General features: G+C 34.7%; 1 protein-coding gene across 2 annotated transcripts; it reads right to left on the reverse strand.

The window, feature by feature from the left end:
• Nucleotides 1-968: 968 nt before the first annotated feature.
• Nucleotides 969-19,726, reverse strand: LOC139484695 (nucleoside diphosphate-linked moiety X motif 6-like). Of its 2 annotated transcripts, none has more exons than XM_071268570.1 (7): nucleotides 19,597-19,726; nucleotides 15,931-16,419; nucleotides 14,887-15,093; nucleotides 13,138-13,196; nucleotides 12,506-12,557; nucleotides 11,887-11,934; nucleotides 969-1,370 (listed from the first exon to the last, which is right to left on the reverse strand). In XM_071268570.1, exons 2-7 carry the CDS (start codon nucleotides 16,346-16,348, stop codon nucleotides 1,048-1,050), a joined length of 1,107 nt encoding a protein of 368 aa, XP_071124671.1. In that variant the 5' UTR covers nucleotides 16,349-16,419; nucleotides 19,597-19,726; the 3' UTR covers nucleotides 969-1,047. The 2 variants fall into 2 exon arrangements, with proteins under 2 accessions (XP_071124671.1, XP_071124672.1); XM_071268571.1 differs by lacking the exon at nucleotides 19,597-19,726 and adding an exon at nucleotides 19,330-19,427.
• Nucleotides 19,727-19,849: the final 123 nt, after the last annotated feature.

Here is a 19,849-nt window from a genome sequence, read left to right on the forward strand (position 1 = left end):
CCTAATACAGAAAGGCCACAAGTGCAGAGCTTATGTATACAAGCAATGTCAAGGCACCATTCATTGCATTGCAAGGATCGAGTTGTTTTACTTTTAAACATATCCATTAATCTTTTTCGCCATTTATATCGACTGCTGAGGAATGCTTTCGATTTATAAAAGATATAAAATCTTAGATGACATAAGATAAACTTAGATGAGGATTTGAAACACGTCTACATTGTTAGCTAAAACCAATCAAGTATTGATCACTTATGCCTGGAGTAAACTAGTTAATTAAAAACGTGGACGAACACCAGTGCAAAGATGGTAATGGAAAAATAATTGTCTTCGTAAAATAACTGAAACTCATCGTTAAACTATCACTTTGACTTATAATTTCACGTTTATCACGTGCAAATATAGTGACCTCCTCGAACGCAATGGTTAACACAACAGATGAAAGAAATGTATCATGCCCAACACAATTGGTCCACACTGTGTTGAAGGCAACTGAAATGAACCCTATTATACACTGACAGCAAGTACATGACAAATGAAACAGTTGTTCTGAAAAGAACGTTCACATAAAACATAAATGAAGGCAAGAGTAGTATACCTGTGTTCAAAAGTCATAAATCGATTGAGAGAAAACAAATCCGGGGTACAAACCTAAACTGAGGGAAAGACGTGAACCATAAGTAAAACATCCGGGGTACAAACCTAATCTGAGGGAAAGACGTGAACCATAAGGAAAACATCCGGGGTACAAACCTAATCTGAGGGAAAGACGTGAACCATAAGGAAAACAACAGGAACACAGAAGTGCTACAAAAACAAACGCCAACATACAAAGAAACTATTTGATAACAACTGTCATATTCCTGACTTGTTACAGGACATTTTTAGAAAAATGGTGGGTTGAACTTGGTTTTATGGCTAGCCAACCCTCTCGCTTATGAAGCAATGTTAAATAAATAAAACAATCGTTCTTCAATAAATAGTTTATCATAATGCCTCTTGAATAACAACTGTGGAAGACTTATTTTTAAATTATATAGACAAATGTTATGGCAGAGGTCTATGATACAATTTATACTTTAGACCCTTGTACACCGACTTCATTTCCTTAAACCTTATATCAACGTTATCGAATCCATGTTTGATACCATGTAACATAATCTGACATGTTCTGTGGGTTATTGGTGATATGTCTGTTGTATTGGCGTGTAGTTCTTCCAAGCTCATCCATTTACAATGACTAATTTCATTTTCACAATGCATAATATCGAACGTCAGAGGCTTCAATCTACATACAATAAAAATATCTGATCGACCAAAGGCTCCTGGTTGTAGATGTTGCTGACGGAAGGCCAAGATCGACAAGAACTCTGCAATAAATTGTTAAACTAGATTTAAATTACATGAATATTAGTTTACTGATCTTTTTTGTAGACTTTAATATCAAGATTCTATAAGGGTATTTAAAAATGCAAAAAATACAAACGACAGCAAAAATGAATTTAAATATTTTACATATAATAGTATACAGGTAAGCCAAAATATATTTCGATCTATATATTGTGCAATAAAATTTGGAATTTAATTCATGAAATAAACACCCACGTAAGAATCAACGGTAAAACCCATCAATGGAATCAGCTAAATCAGCAATTTAAAACTTTTTATCTTCATTGATTTTTCAAGTATACCTTATGTAAAATTATGCAAACATGAAGAACTAAATCATTTCGACACTTTATACCTTTAATTCAAACACAGACGTATTTACTTATATCACATATACTTTATGATATTGGTGAATTGTCACTTCACCTAATAAATATTCCTTCCACTATCTTAATTTGATTTTGTCTACCTACAAAGAATGAATGTCATTAAGACATCCTGGTTGTAAACATACCTATGTTCACATCAAACTTTTTATTTCATCCTCTAGTATTTTATGATATACTTGTACAACATTTCTATTGACCCAATAAAAATGAGCATCGTTCTTATATAATATAGTCAATGACCTTGCAAAGAAGTTTACAAGTTTCCGGGATTGGTTTATGATTATTGTAGAATGTAGAGAAGTCCAAGCGCTCACGTCAACAAAATATAAGGCGTCAGTAAAATTTATGTAAAGATCAATTCACCCCTACCAAAGGTTTAGACATTGTTGGCTGCAATAATGAGCCAAGTGACATGCTGGTATTTGTACCCAGCTTAAGTCTTGTATTTTTTGGGGCACATACAAATGGAAGTGTTTAACGACCTTGACTGGCTATACAGCCCTCGCACGGTCGGCTCGGTGCCCGAAGACGATTGGTGAGCATTTAAATATTTTGTGCCGTGGGTCAGGAACGGGTAGCAAAGGACGCCGAATGGAGGCCGCCATCTTGGTTTTGGTGAGTTGTTTTTGGTTTGTTGACTATTTTGGATTTTACTTCTTCACAACGGCTGCTTTCAGGGCCAGTTTGGTCAGCTTGGCAGCCCGCTAGCCTCGATGATGGAGTACTGGTAGATGAATCGTGGACGTAGTTCTAAAGATGACAGGAAGCGTTATCAGGACCCAAGCCGTGAGGCAGGAAAATGAAGGTCGTATCACCCAACAGCCTAGAATACAGCCCTCGGACGTTAATCGGCATGACACTCCCCATAATAGACAATGGTTTTGGAGGCATGTTAACGCGGGTACGCCAACTACTACGTCTCTCTGTACGGCATGGATTGGTTTCTGTCATCTTAGTAGTATGTCGTTGACCATCTAGCAATAAACCCTCATCGAAGATAGCGGGTAAAGGAGAGCTGACCCAGCACGTCCGTTCAGGGCACATATGTTTGATAATGTTTTTTTTGTATTTCTAAAAATTCTACTACAAAGACGAAGGGCGTGCTCATTTCCCAAATCTCTTCTTTCATAAATTTTTTTTCTCAGATTCTAAATTTTTCAAAATATATATATTTTCAGAATATTCAACATCCCTATTGTTTACTCCCTCAACCCAGCATTCGAACTTTTTTATCCTTATATCCCACACCCCCGAAAACGTGCCATCCAGCTGAATAGCAATAGCAATAATAGCAAGCTGCCAAGGTCACATGTGCAGTTCGTTAGTATTCTGTCTCTCTAAGGACATATTGGTTTAAATCATGTTAACTCGAATCAATATATACTATCAGGGTATATACTACGATCTACGATTTTTATGTTAGATTCAAAACAAACCGGACATATATATAATATAGTTAATTGTTATTAGTATTGCAATTTGCATTGATTTGTGTTTCAATGTAATATCAGTATTTAGTTCTATTATAATCTTAAATCAATCCTATTTCTATCTTATTTTTTAGATATAATTTTTCAAATATGACGTCATTATTGTGCTGTTTCAGAACTTGTTCAAATGTCTGCGTGACGTAATATTGTGCCTTTTCACGACTTCGTATGTGACGTCATTGTTATGACTTTTTGCGTTCAGGCCTGGACTGAGTCGGGTGTGTCTATTTTCTGTGTTGGTCTTAGTATTATGTATCAGGGTTTTGTTATCTGTAATTAGTTAAGACGTCAGATTTATCATTTAAATCTTTTATATTCATTTGATACAATTTACTGTTTGCAATAGCATAAATTGTTCTATATAATAAGGATGTTCTTATCACAAGCAGAAAACCCTAGCCGTATTCGGCACAACCTTTTCAACTTTTGATCCTCAGAGCTGTACAACTTTGTACCCCCTTTTTTTGGCTTTCGAACTTTTATATCTGGGCGTCACTCGTAGGTCTTGTGTGGACGAGACGCGTTTTTGACGTATTGAATTTTAAACCTGATGCCTTTTGTTATCTATAATTCATGTGTTTCTTTGCCTAATACGTCATATTTATTTGTATTGTAGTCCTGTATTATTATGTTGTCATTTTAATGTTATATTTAACAATGCCATCAAAGTGCGAGGTTTGGCATGCCACAAAACCAGCTTCAACCCACCATTTTTCCTTTAAAAATGTCCTGTACCAAGTCGGGAATATGGCCATTGTTATATTATAGTTCGTTTCTGTGTGTGTTACAATTTTACGTTGCGTCGTTTGTTTTCTCTTATTTTTGAGTTTAAATTGACATTGCGATAAGACGTGTCACGGTACTTGTCTATCCCAAATTCATGTATTTGGTTTTGATGTTATATTTGTTATTCTCGTGGGATTTTGTCTGATGCTTGGTCTGTTTCTGTGTGTGTTAGTTACATTGTAATGTTGTGTCGTTGTTCTCCTCTTATATTTATGCGTTTCCCTCAGTTTTAGTTTGTTACCCCGATTTTGTTTTTTGTCCATGGATTTATGAGTTTGAACAGCGGTATACTACTGTTGCCTTTATTTATCTTTAGGACTTAAGAATAAATTACGAAATGGTCGGAGTTAAATCCTGGGACTAATGAATTCTAACTAATACTGTCTTCTCAAAAAGTTAAAGTAGTTTTAATTACCTTTTTTATACAACAAACAAATCACAAGAAGTTGGAAGATACAATCGTATAAATCCGTCTATATATAATAGTCCGTTAGAATTTTTGAAAATGTCTACTCCGACAAAGTTAATATCAAAGATACAATGCTTACATTGAATAAGCCAGACGCGCGTTTCGTCTACATAAGACTCTTCAGTGACGCTCAGATCAAAATAGTTAGAAAGCTAAATAAGTATAAAGTTGAATAGCATTGATGACCCACAATTCCAAAAAAATGTGCCAAATACGGGTTGTTGTGTTATGTTACAGTAAAGGAGAGGCGAAAGATACCAAAAGGGACATCCAAACTTATAATTCAAACAAACTGACAATGCCGTAGGAAAAAAGACAAACAGCAGAATCAAAACACAACATCGAAAACGAAATGTGCACCAAACAAAAACCAGGGGTGATCTCCGCTGATTATTTAAAGAGATTTAAACTATAAATTTAGCGCATAGGCCTCTCCATTTACGAACCCTTTACCAAATACTTCAATTATTTCATTTCATCCAACTTTTTAACGTTTGATTTTGTATAAAAAGAAAGATAACTCAGTTCAAATCAATTCTTTTGACTTTTCAACAAGTTGGATTTAGTTGTTCAATAATATTAAAGTTTTTAAACCTTCTTTTTTACCGACACATTCAATAATGTCTTTAGACATGTTGACATATATTGCCTGTTGTTCTTATTTTATCATTTCTTTTTTAAAGAAAGCAGGAGAGATTACTTTTCTAACCGTACTTGATATCAATAAAAATTGAATACTGGACGTTTTGATCGTTGAGTTTGGTAGACTGGTGACTCAATAAACAGTCGTTTTTTTAAGTATCAATTGTGCATCACAACTTGCCAACTTGCTTTTGTATTAACCATACAGACCCTTCTCAAAGACAAAACGAAAAGTCATCTCGTTGAGTACCTTATCTTTACTTTCAAATATATTAATGATGTTGTCACTCAATACCCTATACATCTTGTATATAATAGTGAACTAAATGATACTACCGCAGGTAGTAGATCAGCGCCATATATATATATATCATGTTCGCTATTTCAATACTGACTCCGAAGGACGATTTCAAATAAGTGATGACTTCTTCTTTTCAATTGACACTAATTGAACTTACCATTTCTCAGCGGTTATATACACTCTCAGGCTCTTAGTGTTTCATCGTGTGATGTTTACATATCTTAGTCAATATGTTACGATCGAGCATGTAACAGGGACTTAATAGGGTTGTGCTCTTGAAGACCAACAGCTTAAACAGAGGAATGGAGATAAACGACTGACATCGACACTCACATGGCCAAATGTATAATATTTTGTGATCATCATAATCACGAACTTGTTTACCGATTAGATGTGGTAATGTCTCAACTCACCATTTACATGTGTCCATGGTCTAAAATCTTTAGATACCAGTATGGTAGTGTGTTTTATAATTTTACCGAGTGTGTCCTTTCCCCAAATACTTCACTGATGATTTGCATGGTGGGTAATGCAGACATAATAGACACTTACTATGTAGAAACACGCGGTATTGCTCCTTTCAGAATGCATGTAATTCCCTGAGTTTGTGTGTGTTACCTTGATTGCTCTTCTTAGTTGACTTGGTTTACGAAAATGTTGGTTTAAATCATGTTAACTCGAATCAATATATACTATAAGGGTATATAATATAGGACTTTAGAATAAATTACGGCATGGTCTGAGTTAAATCCTGGGACTAATGAATTCATTGTATTGAAAGAGTACGTTAAATAACTATGGTGAATACTGTCTTCTCACAAAGTTAAAAAGCAGTTTACCTTTTTTATATAACAAACAAATCACAAGAAGTTGGAAGATACAATCGTATACATCCGTCTATATATAAAATCAGTTATAATTTTACTCAAGTCCTCTAGCATGGAAGGCATCATCTGCTCCTCTAGTGTTCCATGGCTTTATATAGCTAAGAGTGTACTCAGTTCCTCTAGCAGGGGAAGCATCATCTGCTCCTCTAGTATTCCATGGCTTTATATAGCTAAGAGTGTACTCAGGTCCACTAGCAGGGGAAGCATCATCTGCTCCTCTAGTATTCCATGGCTTTATATAGCTAAGAGCGTACTCAGTTCCTCTAGCAGGGGAAGCATCATCTGCTCCTCTAGTATTCCATGGCTTTATATAGCTAAGAGTGTACTCAGGTCCACTAGCAGGGGAAGCATCATCTGCTCCTCTAGTATTCCATGGCTTTATATAGCTAAGAGTGTACTCAGGTCCTCTAGCAGGGGAAGCATCATCTGCTCCTCTAGTATTCCATGGCTTTATATAGCTAAGAGTGTACTCAGGTCCTCTAGCAGGGAAAGCATCATCTGCTCCTCTAGTATTCCATGGCTTTATATAGCTAAGAGTGTACTCAGTTCCTCTAGCAGGGGAAGCATCATCTGCTCCTCTAGTGTTCCATGGCTTTATATAGCTAAAATTGTACTCAGGTCCTCTAGCAGGGGAAGCATCATCTGCTCCTCTAGTGTTCCATGGCTTTATATAGCTAAGAGCGTACTCAGGTCCTCTAGCAGGGGAAGCATCATCTGCTCCTCTAGTGTTCCATGGCTATATATGCTAAGAGTGTACTCAGTTCCTCTAGCAGGGAAAGCATCATCTGCTCCTCTAGTGTTCCATGGCTTTATATAGCTAAAAGTGTTCTCATGTCCTCTAGGAGGGAAATCATCATCTGCTCCTCTAGTGTTCCATGGCTTTATATAGCTAAGAGCGTACTCAGTTCCTCTAGCAGGGAAAGCATCATCTGCTCCTCTAGTATTCCATGGCTTTATATAGCTAAAAGTGTTCTCATGTCCTCTAGGAGGGAAATCATCATCTGCTCCTCTAGTATTCCATGGCTTTATATAGCTAAGAGTGTACTCAGGTCCTCTAGCAGGGGAAGCATCATCTGCTCCTCTAGTATTCCATGGCTTTATATAGCTAAGAGTGTACTCAGGTCCACTAGCAGGGGAAGCATCATCTGCTCCTCTAGTATTCCATGGCTTTATATAGCTAAGAGTGTACTCAGGTCCTCTAGCAGGGGAAGCATCATCTGCTCCTCTAGTATTCCATGGCTTTATATAGCTAAGAGTGTACTCAGGTCCTCTAGCAGGGAAAGCATCATCTGCTCCTCTAGTATTCCATGGCTTTATATAGCTAAGAGTGTACTCAGTTCCTCTAGCAGGGGAAGCATCATCTGCTCCTCTAGTGTTCCATGGCTTTATATAGCTAAAATTGTACTCAGGTCCTCTAGCAGGGGAAGCATCATCTGCTCCTCTAGTGTTCCATGGCTTTATATAGCTAAGAGCGTACTCAGGTCCTCTAGCAGGGGAAGCATCATCTGCTCCTCTAGTGTTCCATGGCTATATATGCTAAGAGTGTACTCAGTTCCTCTAGCAGGGAAAGCATCATCTGCTCCTCTAGTGTTCCATGGCTTTATATAGCTAAGAGCGTACTCAGTTCCTCTAGCAGGGAAAGCATCATCTGCTCCTCTAGTATTCCATGGCTTTATATAGCTAAAGTGTACTCAGTTCCTCTAGCAGGGAAAGCATCATCTGCTCCTTTAGTGTTCCATGGCTTTATATAGTTAAGAGTGTACTCAGGTCCTCTAGCAGAGAAGGCATCATCTGCTCCTCTAGTGTTCCATGGCTATATATAGCTAAAAGTGTACTCAGGTCCTCTAGCAGGGAAGGGATCATCTGCTCCTCTAGTGTTCCATGGCTATATATAGCTAAAAGTGTACTCAGGTCCTCTAGCAGGGAAAGCATCATCTGCTCCTCTAGTGTTCCATGGCTTTATATAGCTAAAGTGTACTCAGTTCCTCTAGCAGGGAAGGGATCATCTGCTCCTCTAGTGTTCCATGGCTATATATAGCTAAAAGTGTACTCAGGTCCACTAGCAGGGGAAGCATCATCTGCTCCTCTAGTATTCCATGGCTTTATATAGCTAAAGTGTACTCAGTTCCTCTAGCAGGGAAAGCATCATCTGCTCCTTTAGTGTTCCATGGCTTTATATAGTTAAGAGTGTACTCAGGTCCTCTAGCAGAGAAGGCATCATCTGCTCCTCTAGTGTTCCATGGCTATATATAGCTAAAAGTGTACTCAGGTCCTCTAGCAGGGAAGGGATCATCTGCTCCTCTAGTGTTCCATGGCTATATATAGCTAAAAGTGTACTCAGGTCCTCTAGCAGGGAAGGGATCATCTGCTCCTCTAGTGTTCCATGGCTTTATATAGTTAAGAGTGTACTCAGGTCCTCTAGCAGAGAAGGCATCATCTGCTCCTCTAGTGTTCCATGGCTATATATAGCTAAAAGTGTACTCAGGTCCTCTAGCAGGGAAGGGATCATCTGCTCCTCTAGTGTTCCATGGCTATATATAGCTAAAAGTGTACTCAGGTCCTCTAGCAGGGAAAGCATCATCTGCTCCTCTAGTGTTCCATGGCTTTATATAGCTAAAGTGTACTCAGTTCCTCTAGCAGGGAAAGCATCATCTGCTCCTTTAGTGTTCCATGGCTTTATATAGTTAAGAGTGTACTCAGGTCCTCTAGCAGAGAAGGCATCATCTGCTCCTCTAGTGTTCCATGGCTATATATAGCTAAAAGTGTACTCAGGTCCTCTAGCAGGGAAGGGATCATCTGCTCCTCTAGTGTTCCATGGCTTTATATAGCTAAAAGTGTACTCAGGTCCTCTAGCAGGGAAAGCATCATCTGCTCCTCTAGTATTCCATGGCTTTATATAGCTAAAGTGTACTCAGTTCCTCTAGCAGGGAAAGCATCATCTGCTCCTCTAGTGTTCCATGGCTTTATATAGCTAAAGTGTACTCAGTTCCTCTAGCAGGGAAAGCATCATCTGCTCCTTTAGTGTTCCATGGCTTTATATAGTTAAGAGTGTACTCAGGTCCTCTAGCAGAGAAGGCATCATCTGCTCCTCTAGTGTTCCATGGCTATATATAGCTAAAAGTGTACTCAGGTCCTCTAGCAGGGAAGGCATCATCTGCTCCTCTAGTGTTCCATGACTATATATAGCTAAGAGTGTACTCAGGATTCTAGCAGGGAAGGAATCATCTAATCTACTAGTGGCTCCTGGCTTAGAGTGAACTCAGCATTTGCTTTACTTGTGGAACATTGCTAAGGGTGAACTCGTGTGCTCTTGCAAGGTTATGAGCACCTGATCCACTAGTGACACATGGCTAAGACTGAACTCATGTGCTCTTTCAGTGTAAACAGCATCTGCCCTTTTAGTGGCATCTGGCTAAGGGTAAAGTCGGTCATTTAGCATGGTAAGTAGTATCGGTTCTACTAGTGGTATATTATTGTACAAATGATGATGATATAAAATTGAAAATGGAATACATTTATCATTAATTTATCAATTTGAATATTTAAAAAAAAAGCATTCTTAAAGTTTTTCTTATACTATAAATTGTCCCCTTCCAGATTCTATGCTTATCTAAGTTACATTTACATTGATATCATTTCTGAGACAAGCAAGAGCATAAGCTAAGGTTGTTACTGATGAGACAAGCAAGAGCATAAGCTAAGGTTGTTACTGATGAGACAAGCAAGATCATAAGCTAGGGTTGTTACTGATGAGACAAGCAAGAGCATAAGCTAAGGTTGTTACTGATGAGACAAGCAAGATCATAAGCTAAGGTTGTTACTGATGAGACAAGCAAGAGCATAATCTAAGGTTGTTACTGATGAGACAAGCAAGATCATAAGCTAGGGTTGTTACTGATGAGACAAGCAAGAGCATAAGCTAAGGTTGTTACTGATGAGACAAGCAAGAGCATAATCTAAGGTTGTTACTGATGAGACAAGCAAGAGCATAAGCTAAGGTTGTTACTGATGAGACAAGCAAGAGCATAAGCTAAGGTTGTTACTGATGAGACAAGCAAGATCATAAGCTAGGGTTGTTACTGATGAGCAAGATCATAAGCTAAGGTTGTTACTGATGAGCAATCGCTGGACTTGAAAAACACAACTCAAACTATTCTGTAACTTCCTATGCTATAACTGTATACCAGATTCTTATAAATTGATTCAGACATAACAAGAGTGAGTAGGGAAAGCAGTTTTCCTTCTCCACCAGAACGGTATAGATCAATAAGAAATTTAGTAACACAACCCATGTTTAATACAAAAATATCAATAGTTATGATCTTGACAATAAATTTTGAAAAAAAAATGTGTTTGTATTTTGCGGCTGTCAACATCAACAAGAACAGAAATTTGAATTTAATTAGTTGGCAGTCAGTTTTATAGCCAATTTTGATTTTAAACATTTGTGAAAGCATTGTTTATATTGCCTATTGAACTTTTGTAATCCTGAAATACATTTAAGTATGCTTTGAATGAAAGAGAAGAGGACTGTTTTTGGCCAAAGTAATTCAAGATTTTGATAATTATTTTAAATTTGCACAAATTGGAAGTATTACATCATGAAAGAGGGGCGAAAGATACCAGAGGGACAGTCAAACTCTTAAATTGAAAATAAACTGACAATGACATGGCTAAAAATGAAAAAGACAAACAAACAATAGTACACATGACACAACATAGAAAACTAAAGAATAAACAACATGAACCCCACCAAAAACTGGGGGTGATATGCACCTTTTTCTGAAAAATCTGTATACATAATCTCAAGTTTGATGCAATGTAAAAAGTAAGATCACAAAAATACTGAACTTAGAGAAAAATCAATTCGGAAAGTCCATAATCACATGGCAAAAACTGTTAACTTGTAAGATTTATTGTTAGACAATAATGTGTCCAAAGTACATGGATACCCCATTCACACTCTTATTTTCTATGTTCAGTTGACTGTGAAAATGGGGTAAAATCTCTAATTTGCAATAAAATTTAAAAAAAAATCATATCATAGGGAACATGTGTACTAGGTTTTAGGTTGATTTGACTTCAACTTCATCAAAAACTACCTTGACCAAAAACTTGAATCTGAAGTGGGACAGGCCGACGGACGAACGTAAGGAAGAGGGAACAAATGAATGGAGGCACAGATCAGAAAACATAATGCCCATAAATTGGATATAAAAATTCGTCATCGTATGCCTAATGTATTTTTAGAACACATTTTACCTAGTGTAGTTTGAACAAATTTAAAAATTGCACTCATACTTGGGCCAACTTAGGTCTTTATTGTCCCTACTCCTGAGAATATGAGAATTTGAGTCAATTGTCAGATTTGAATGTGAATGTTGCTTTATAATGAGAATTTAAAGCTTCATGAAATACAGATTTTAAATTTGTATTGATCTACAATTAAAAATAACATCAGTAGAAATCAACAAGCTCAAATAATTATCAAATCTTTTTGCTCACAAATATTTTAATAAAAAATCCTTCTCACCTGACTTTATCCCTGTTTCTTCTAAAATTTCTCTTTCTGCAGTGTCAGCTACAAAATACAAAATTTCCACTAAAGGTAAAGATCCTACTATTTGTATAACATATTTTTTGTTGCAATGTCATTCAGGGTAAGCTCAGATGAACTGTTGGCTATACTCTATTTGCAGATAAACTACAACTAAAAATATTTAGAAAGAACAGAAAATGTGCCTCACAGTTTTAATACACAGATGAAGCTATTTGCCATAGACTTGTAAATTGTAATGAAAACTTCATGACATTTTTCAGAGATAACTATAGTACATGTGGCAAAAAGTAGAGAATTAAAGGAAATGAAAATTTGTCGCACGGTAAGGAGTAACAGGTGAAAATCTATGTCTTGTAAATGCTACATAAATGCTAAATAAATGATTTACAGAGAGATAGACAGCAGTAATCCAATTCAACCACTCATTAGAGCTAAGATATAATAAAAACATACCTGTAACATTCACCACCATTTCATGTCAAAATGTAAATACATAGATTTCTTATTGTATAATTATGATCTTATTCAAAATAAAGGCTATCCTTTTGAAATAATGAATACTATATAAACTTAATAAACAAATTAGTTTTACCTATATCCTCTTCTAAATCAGACAACCCTCCAGGAAACTTCCAGTACGAAAACTAAAAATAAATATAAATTTACCCTACAGTGTATATAGTTCAATGTATACAAACAAATCCTATGTAAAAAATTAGAATGTTCATCCCAAGATATTTAAATCAACATCCTGGTAAACAGGGAAATTTGAAATACCAGCTTGATTTTAAAAACATTTGCACCACATTCATTGCAAAATCTATAAAAGAAAAATTCTTATAGCATCACATTCAAGAAATGTAGCATCACATTACCATGATATTAAAAGGCAGGAGAGGACACAGTGATGGTGAAAGGAAATATAACTAAACTGCATTCAATGATTTGCAAATGTCCTTTTCATCATAAATCCAAAATTAATTACCATGTTATGGAATTACTCAAAGTTATATATCTATGTAAGGTAAGATATTATTTTAATGTCATAAAAATAATTAAGAGTTATTTCTCTTGATATATATATATATATATATGTCTTATTATATGTGTATACCATGCCATTTAGATTACAAAATGTGTTCATCATTTTCATTGAAGGTGTGTCTGATTTGGTCTTCTTTCTTGGTTTAAAATTAAAAAGAGTTGTTTAATACATATAATTACCTGACTATTTTTGTCTTTTACAACTAAAATTTCTTTTGTTTCTTCTCTATAAACCATCCCTAGGATACATTATTATTATGTGAAAAACACAAAAAAAAAGAAATCTAGATTCTAACATGTCTAATGACAATTATACTTGAACATAATATGAGGCAGGCATTACCTGTAAATGGGGACGAAGTCTGTATGAATGATTTTTTTGTAACTTAAATATTTGTTAAAAAAAAGAAACGGAAATACCGTAACATTTCCGATTTTGGTTCTGTTGATAGGGATTTTAGTTGTGACGTTATTTAAATTATGACGTCATATGAAATGTAAACAAAGAAACGCTATCATCAGGTAACGTTTTTTCATATCAAGGAATTATCAAAAATGAAATTGGTATTTTTCCCGAATTTTATTTTTATTGAATTTTCTACTGTTATTGGGGACTTCGTCCCCATATTATGTCTGCATGCATTGTACTGAATCTCAAGACATGCATATCATGATAAAGAAGTTTCAAGATAGTAAACAGTAGAATAATACCACCAGTACTGTTCAAAGGTCATACACAGATAAAGAGAAAACAAATCCGGGTTACAAACTAAACTCAAGGGAAACACATCAACTACAAGAGGAAAACAACAGAACAACAAAAGCACTGAGAGCTGCAACAAAATCAAACGCCAACTGACTATAGGTTAACAACAGCCATACTTCTTACTTGCTACAGGATATTTAAAAAATGGTAAGTTGAACCTGTTTTTTTGGCTAGACAAACTTGTCACTTATAGGCAATGTTAAAAAAATATTGCTAAAATGACAACATTTAAAACTTGACAGAAATACAGTACAAACAAATGCAAGTACATTCAGCACAGAGAAATGTATAAATATATAACTTAACAGTACATTTCAACATGCAATCCACAGAGTAACAACGGACATCTCCCATTAACGTAGTTTCTCCATGCAAGTTATCATATAATTTAAACACACACCAGTCATGAGCTTCATTTATCAAGTTAGGAATGATTTCAATCAATAGCATTTTGGCTGCTTTAAAAGATTACCATGTGAGTTGTGGTTTCCGGCCATCGATTTCAGCAGGTTATGGGTCAATATAGAAAAATGGTTGACTATTTTTGAAGTGAAATCAATTCTATTTTCAAAATTCTTTTGTAAGAAAAACTAAGCAGATGCCTAGATGTCATGTGATACATCAAGTAATATCTTGTAATGTAATATAACTATGTGATATAACTTATAGTTGATTTAACAGCTATTCTAGAAAAAGGAAGATAACTCCAACTTTTTAAGATGAGGTTAACAATGACATAATTTATATTTTTAAAAAAACATATAGATTTATTTTTTAGATTACTGCAATGTAATTTCATTTTGTGCCTTGAATATCTGAGCATATAGTACATCGATAAATTTCTGGAAATGTTCATAAATAGGATGTATGGAATGTTATGATCAATGTATTAATGATTATGTTTTGTGTATCAAAAAGGTAGTGATCAGCCTTGGAACATTTAAGTCAGTCCTATAAGGTTTTGATTGCATTTCATGCAATCTTTACCTAAATATTTCTCACAGTCCTGTATTTTACTAAAGCCTGGAGTATATACTCAGACACAAGCAGCATTTTATCGGCACCTTAAATAAAATACACTTAAAGTTAGGTTTGATATATTCTAAAACAGGTTATTACTTATTTTCCTTTACATTAAACATGTTACAGAAGATACAACTTACCTGAGACACCTATCTGATGAGTGGCAAATCTTGGTGTTCTATCTTCACAACTGGTATTCAGCCATAACTTTAGCAGTGACATCTGGTGTTCAGCATGGTGGAATAGGAAACCATTATTAGCAGCAGTAGATATGAATGCACTTTTATGTATTGGTACTTTTAACCATACACAGGATCTTCCCTCTTGTCTCCACTTTGATAAAGATTCTGGAATTGATATAATCACTTAATCAAGTTCCTCTATTCCTAAATTGCTAGTTTAAAAGACTAAATAAGAGTAAGCAATTGTTTAATAATGTTCAAAAAAGTAAAACCATTTACAATATAAGAACCAAGGTATAAACTTCAAAAGGGGACATGCGATGAGAACAGAAAGTACCAGAATTAATGGTAACTTTTTTGGAATGTTTTTTTAAATACAATTGAATCTAAATCTGCAGATACAACGAACATGTTGTTGTTAAAAAAAATGAAAGATATAAACTAACTATTCAACAATATAAAGTAACTACACAGTATACATGTAAATTGGAGAAACCTGTGGTCAGTAGAAAATTTGTGGATGGCTACCATATTCCTTTATTATATGTAGCTTTAATTTTGGCACTTAATCTTTTTCCTGAAGGAGAATGCTTTATTCTTTAATACACATACATATACACCAAGTAAAAAATTGTTATTGTATAGCATACAAAAGTTACAACTTTGTATTTTTATGTCATTATCCTAGACTCGGCACAAGGTCATCCTATCAACACAGATGTTGGTTCTGATAATTTTAGAATCAAAATTAGTCACTGGATCATTAGTAATCTATATTTAAAGCTACAGTAAAATTAAATCACTTCCTCTAGTGATTATTTTGTACTAATTAAACAGGTGATTATTAAAGAAAGGCAACTCTTAAGCTTACTTCCAAACATTATGGAAATAATGTTACTTGAATCAGTGATTTAGAAAATCACTTATTTAAGTAAGTCCTCTGACTGTTTAGTACTATACAAAAACAAAACATGTTAATACATGTATTATTTTGATACTTACCAGTAAGTAGAGAGTTAAATTGTTTATCAGTATAATCTTCAGATAGGTCACTAAGGTCAACGGTCAGCCCATTGTGTTTGTCTACCTGACCAGCAGGTAAGATGGTATCAGGACCAGTACTCATTTGTCTAACACCAATCAATGGTAAGATATCTGTCCTAAACTGCCCTGCAAGCATGGGTCCATTAACTGACCATACTGAATTTGAAGTCCACTTCTGTTTTCCATTTATATTGAATCTGGTCCCTGAATTTCTACACAAGGTAGATAAAGTTGATGTATTACAACTTCTGGTTAGTTGAGTCTGTCCTTTGAATACTCTCATTGTAGATATAGAAGACATGGTGTCATAACTGATTCCTTGCAACTGTTTGAGCAGGGATATGTTTTTACATCTGATGCAAACATGTCTATTCATAGCTTTGGATATATGAAGTCAGCCTTTACAAAACTGTTGCATGTCCTATGATGTATAAAGTTTATTCCTGCCTAAAAATGAAAATAATCATAACAATCATGATAATGCTAATCCTGAAATATCACATCAATATAAAAATTATTAATTAAGTCAGGAGCCTGTCATTCAGTGGTTGTTGTTTGTTGCTAAATGTTACATATGTGTTTTTCCTTCATTTTTTAACATAAATTTGGTCGTTAGTTTTCTCATTTGAATTGTTTTACATTTGTAATTTCTGGGTCTTTTGTAGCTAACTTAATCACTGTGCAGTATGGGCATTGCTCATTGTTGAAGATCATACCTTAACCTATTGGCTATAGTTGTAAATTTGGTCTCAAGTAGAAAGTTCTCTCATTGGCAATCATACAACATCTTTTTATAATGTTAGCTAAGGCATGTGAGGAGGCAATTTTCTTTTGCAAAGTTGACACAAGCTATTTTATTTTTTTTCATACATGTTCTTTGACCTATAATCATGTAATGATGCCCTGATTACTTTTTACACATTTTGACTAGAATGGAAAGTTGTCTCATTGGCACATATACCACATCTTCTTATGTCTTCATGTATGTAGCTGACTTCCATCACTTTGGTTGTAAACTCAAACTTTAAGGGTAACAAGTAAAGGGAGCAATGCTTTTGATATTCTTTTAAGGATTATCTTGTCATACTGCTGATAATACATTTACTACCAACAAATATTTCATTAAGCATCCATTTAAATTAGTGAAATTTGAAACTGCATTTTGTATCTAAAAATCATATAAAATCATATGGGAACTAAGTCCCCTATTCAATAAAAAAATCAATAAAAAAAAAAAAAAAAAAAAAAAAAAATCGGGGAAAAAATTTCCCCAAATTTTAATTGTACTATTACATGAACTCAAAATTGTTCAAAAAAAATATTGTCACGTTTTCGAATTTCCAGATCTCTACTTCCGTTTCCAGTCTTTTTTGCATAATACTTTGAATTAAATGTATATTTATCAGTCTAAGAAAAGATCTCAATCAACTAATTCATTTTTAAAAATTGTTTGTTATAAAAAAAACGTTACCTGATGACAGCTTTTCTTTGTTTACATTGAATAAGACATCATAACTTAAATAACATCATAACTAAAATCCCTAACAACAGAACCAAAATCGGAAACGTTAGGGTATTTCCGTTTCTCTTTTTAACATGTTAGTTTAAAAAAAAAATTCATACAGACTTATCCCCATTCTCAGGTAATGCCTGCCTCATATAAACATGACATCCAAAGCAAAATCTGTAAGAAAATCAATCCATTCAAGAAATATATAGTAGCATCACATTACCATTATACCAAAAGGCCTTTGGAAGAAACTTGAACAAAATTTTGACATGACATGATGGCTGTTTTCTCCACAATATTTGTCACACTGGGTTTTTGTAAAAAGTTATCTTTCTGAAAAGTGTTATTTATGAAATTTATTATTCTTATATTTTCGTCATGTTAGTGGAAGCAAACATCATTTATTCTATGCATTCTGTAAAGGAGTAGGTTCAGTAAGACCCCCTTTTGGCCCCAAAATTAAGCAGTTTTGCAAAATTGTGAAAATGTAATCTTTTAGCTATTTTTTAGAAAGTAGAATGCTTCTGCTACATAAATATGTGCTGTTTTTGACAATACAATGCACATATATCGTGTACTAGCATCATTAAGTCATGCTAAATTACTGAAATCTTCACAATTATAGCATTTTAGTTAAATTTTAGACGGTTTCCGTCTTAAATGAAAGTGGCCGCATTCGTGTTCATTCATAATATTGAAATGTAAGTTGTATTTGATGATAATACAAAACATATATAAAGGTTGAGGATGAACATGGATGCGGCCACTTTCGTTTTTGAAGAAAACCATCTGAAAAGTGACGTTTTTTGGCATATTTGATAGATTTTTCATATTTTAGCTTCAATCGGAGCGTTTTTAATGACTAAATCAGTTAAAATCTTGAACATAAACTAATCGAATCAATTGAAATAGACACTTAAGTGTTTAAAAAGTGTCCTAAATATCTCGTTAGATGAAACTAAAATTTGGGGCCAAAATTGGCCCTTACCGGACCTACTCCTTTCACACTTGCCATTGAACAAGCTCAAATAATGTCTAATTCAAGTAGTTGTCTACTTACAGTATGATACTAAACCCCTCACGGGGAGTATTGTGCCTGATATTCATATGATGAAGACATAATTTTTCAATCAGTTTAATTGAGGACCAGAGCTGGCATGTCAGTTAACTGCTAGTAGTCTGATGTTATTTATGTATTATTGTCATTTTGTTTATTTTCTTTGGTTACATCTTCTGACATCAGAGCTTGGACTTCTCTTGAACTGAATTTTATATGCGTATTGTTATGCGTTTACTTTTCTGCACTGGCTAGAGGTATAGGGGGAGGGTTGAGATCTCACAAACATGTTTAACCCCGCCGCATTTTTGCGCCTGTCCCAAGTCAAGAGCCTCTGGCCTTTGTTAGTCTTGTATTATTTTAACTTTTAGTTTCTTGTGTACAATTTGGAGTTTAGTATGGTGTTCATTATCACTGAACCAGTATATATTTGTTTAGGGGCAAGCTGAAGGACGCCTCCAGGTGTGAGAATTTCTTGTTGCATTGAAGACCTGTTGGTGACCTTCTGCTGTTGTCTGCTCTATGGTCGGGTTGTTGTCTCTTTGGCACATTCCCCATTTCCATTCTCAATTTTATCCATTAATTTGTTAACAATATGTACATTGAATAATTAAATCTTCTCATAAGATCAGCCACCATTTTTTACATTTAAGGTGGCATGATTTCATATTTTAAGGAAAACTGCCCAGGCGAAGTGACCTTGATTGGACAGTATTGCATTATTGTAACAGCATAACATATTTTAAAGAATAAACTTATAAATTCATATGGAAAGTATTATAGACCTAACCCATCTGATATATTTGTACCAGGTCCAGCTTTTAATGTTAGTGTAACAATAAATAGGGAGCTCTGAAAAGTCTACTTGAAAATTGTTTACACATAGAATGAATGACATTACAGGTGAATTCATAAAAACATTCTAGATATTGACCTCTTGTTTGCTTTATATAAATTCAATGAATGATTTTAATCAATACAGTAGTACGAATTGAATAATACTGTGATTTATATTTAGTCGTCAGGTCTTTCATTTTTTTTAATTTGAGAATCTAACCTTCACTCTGCAATAACGAATCAGCAAGAATGTAAGCTTTTGTACAATATTAATGCTTCCGCTGTGTGTACTGGCAAAGGGAAGTTAACTTAGGGGAGAGAAATTAACAGTTTGTGATCTTATGTTTTGTACTTGACACTTCAACGTCTTAGGAGCACCTCTTACCTAAATAATGCTGAGTTCACAGTGACACGTAATTCGAATTCGATTCGCATTAACTAATTCGAATTAGTTTAATTAATTCGCACTCGAA

Source organism: Mytilus edulis, chromosome 8, assembly GCF_963676685.1.
Source record: "Mytilus edulis chromosome 8, xbMytEdul2.2, whole genome shotgun sequence".
In the NCBI taxonomy this organism is placed as follows: Eukaryota; Metazoa; Mollusca; class Bivalvia; order Mytilida; family Mytilidae; genus Mytilus; species Mytilus edulis.

Excerpts from the sequence above, each read along its gene's own strand:
- LOC139484695 (XM_071268570.1), bottom strand. The coding sequence starts at position 16,348 with ATGAATAGACATGTTTGCATCAGATGTAAAAACATATCCCTGCTCAAA. Across the intron at positions 13,197-14,886 it reads TCATCAGATAGGTGTCTCAG|GGATGGTTTATAGAGAAGAA; the intron begins GTAAGTTGTATC and ends AATGTATCCTAG. Across the intron at positions 12,558-13,137 it reads TAAAAGACAAAAATAGTCAG|TTTTCGTACTGGAAGTTTCC; the intron begins GTAATTATATGT and ends ATTTATTTTTAG.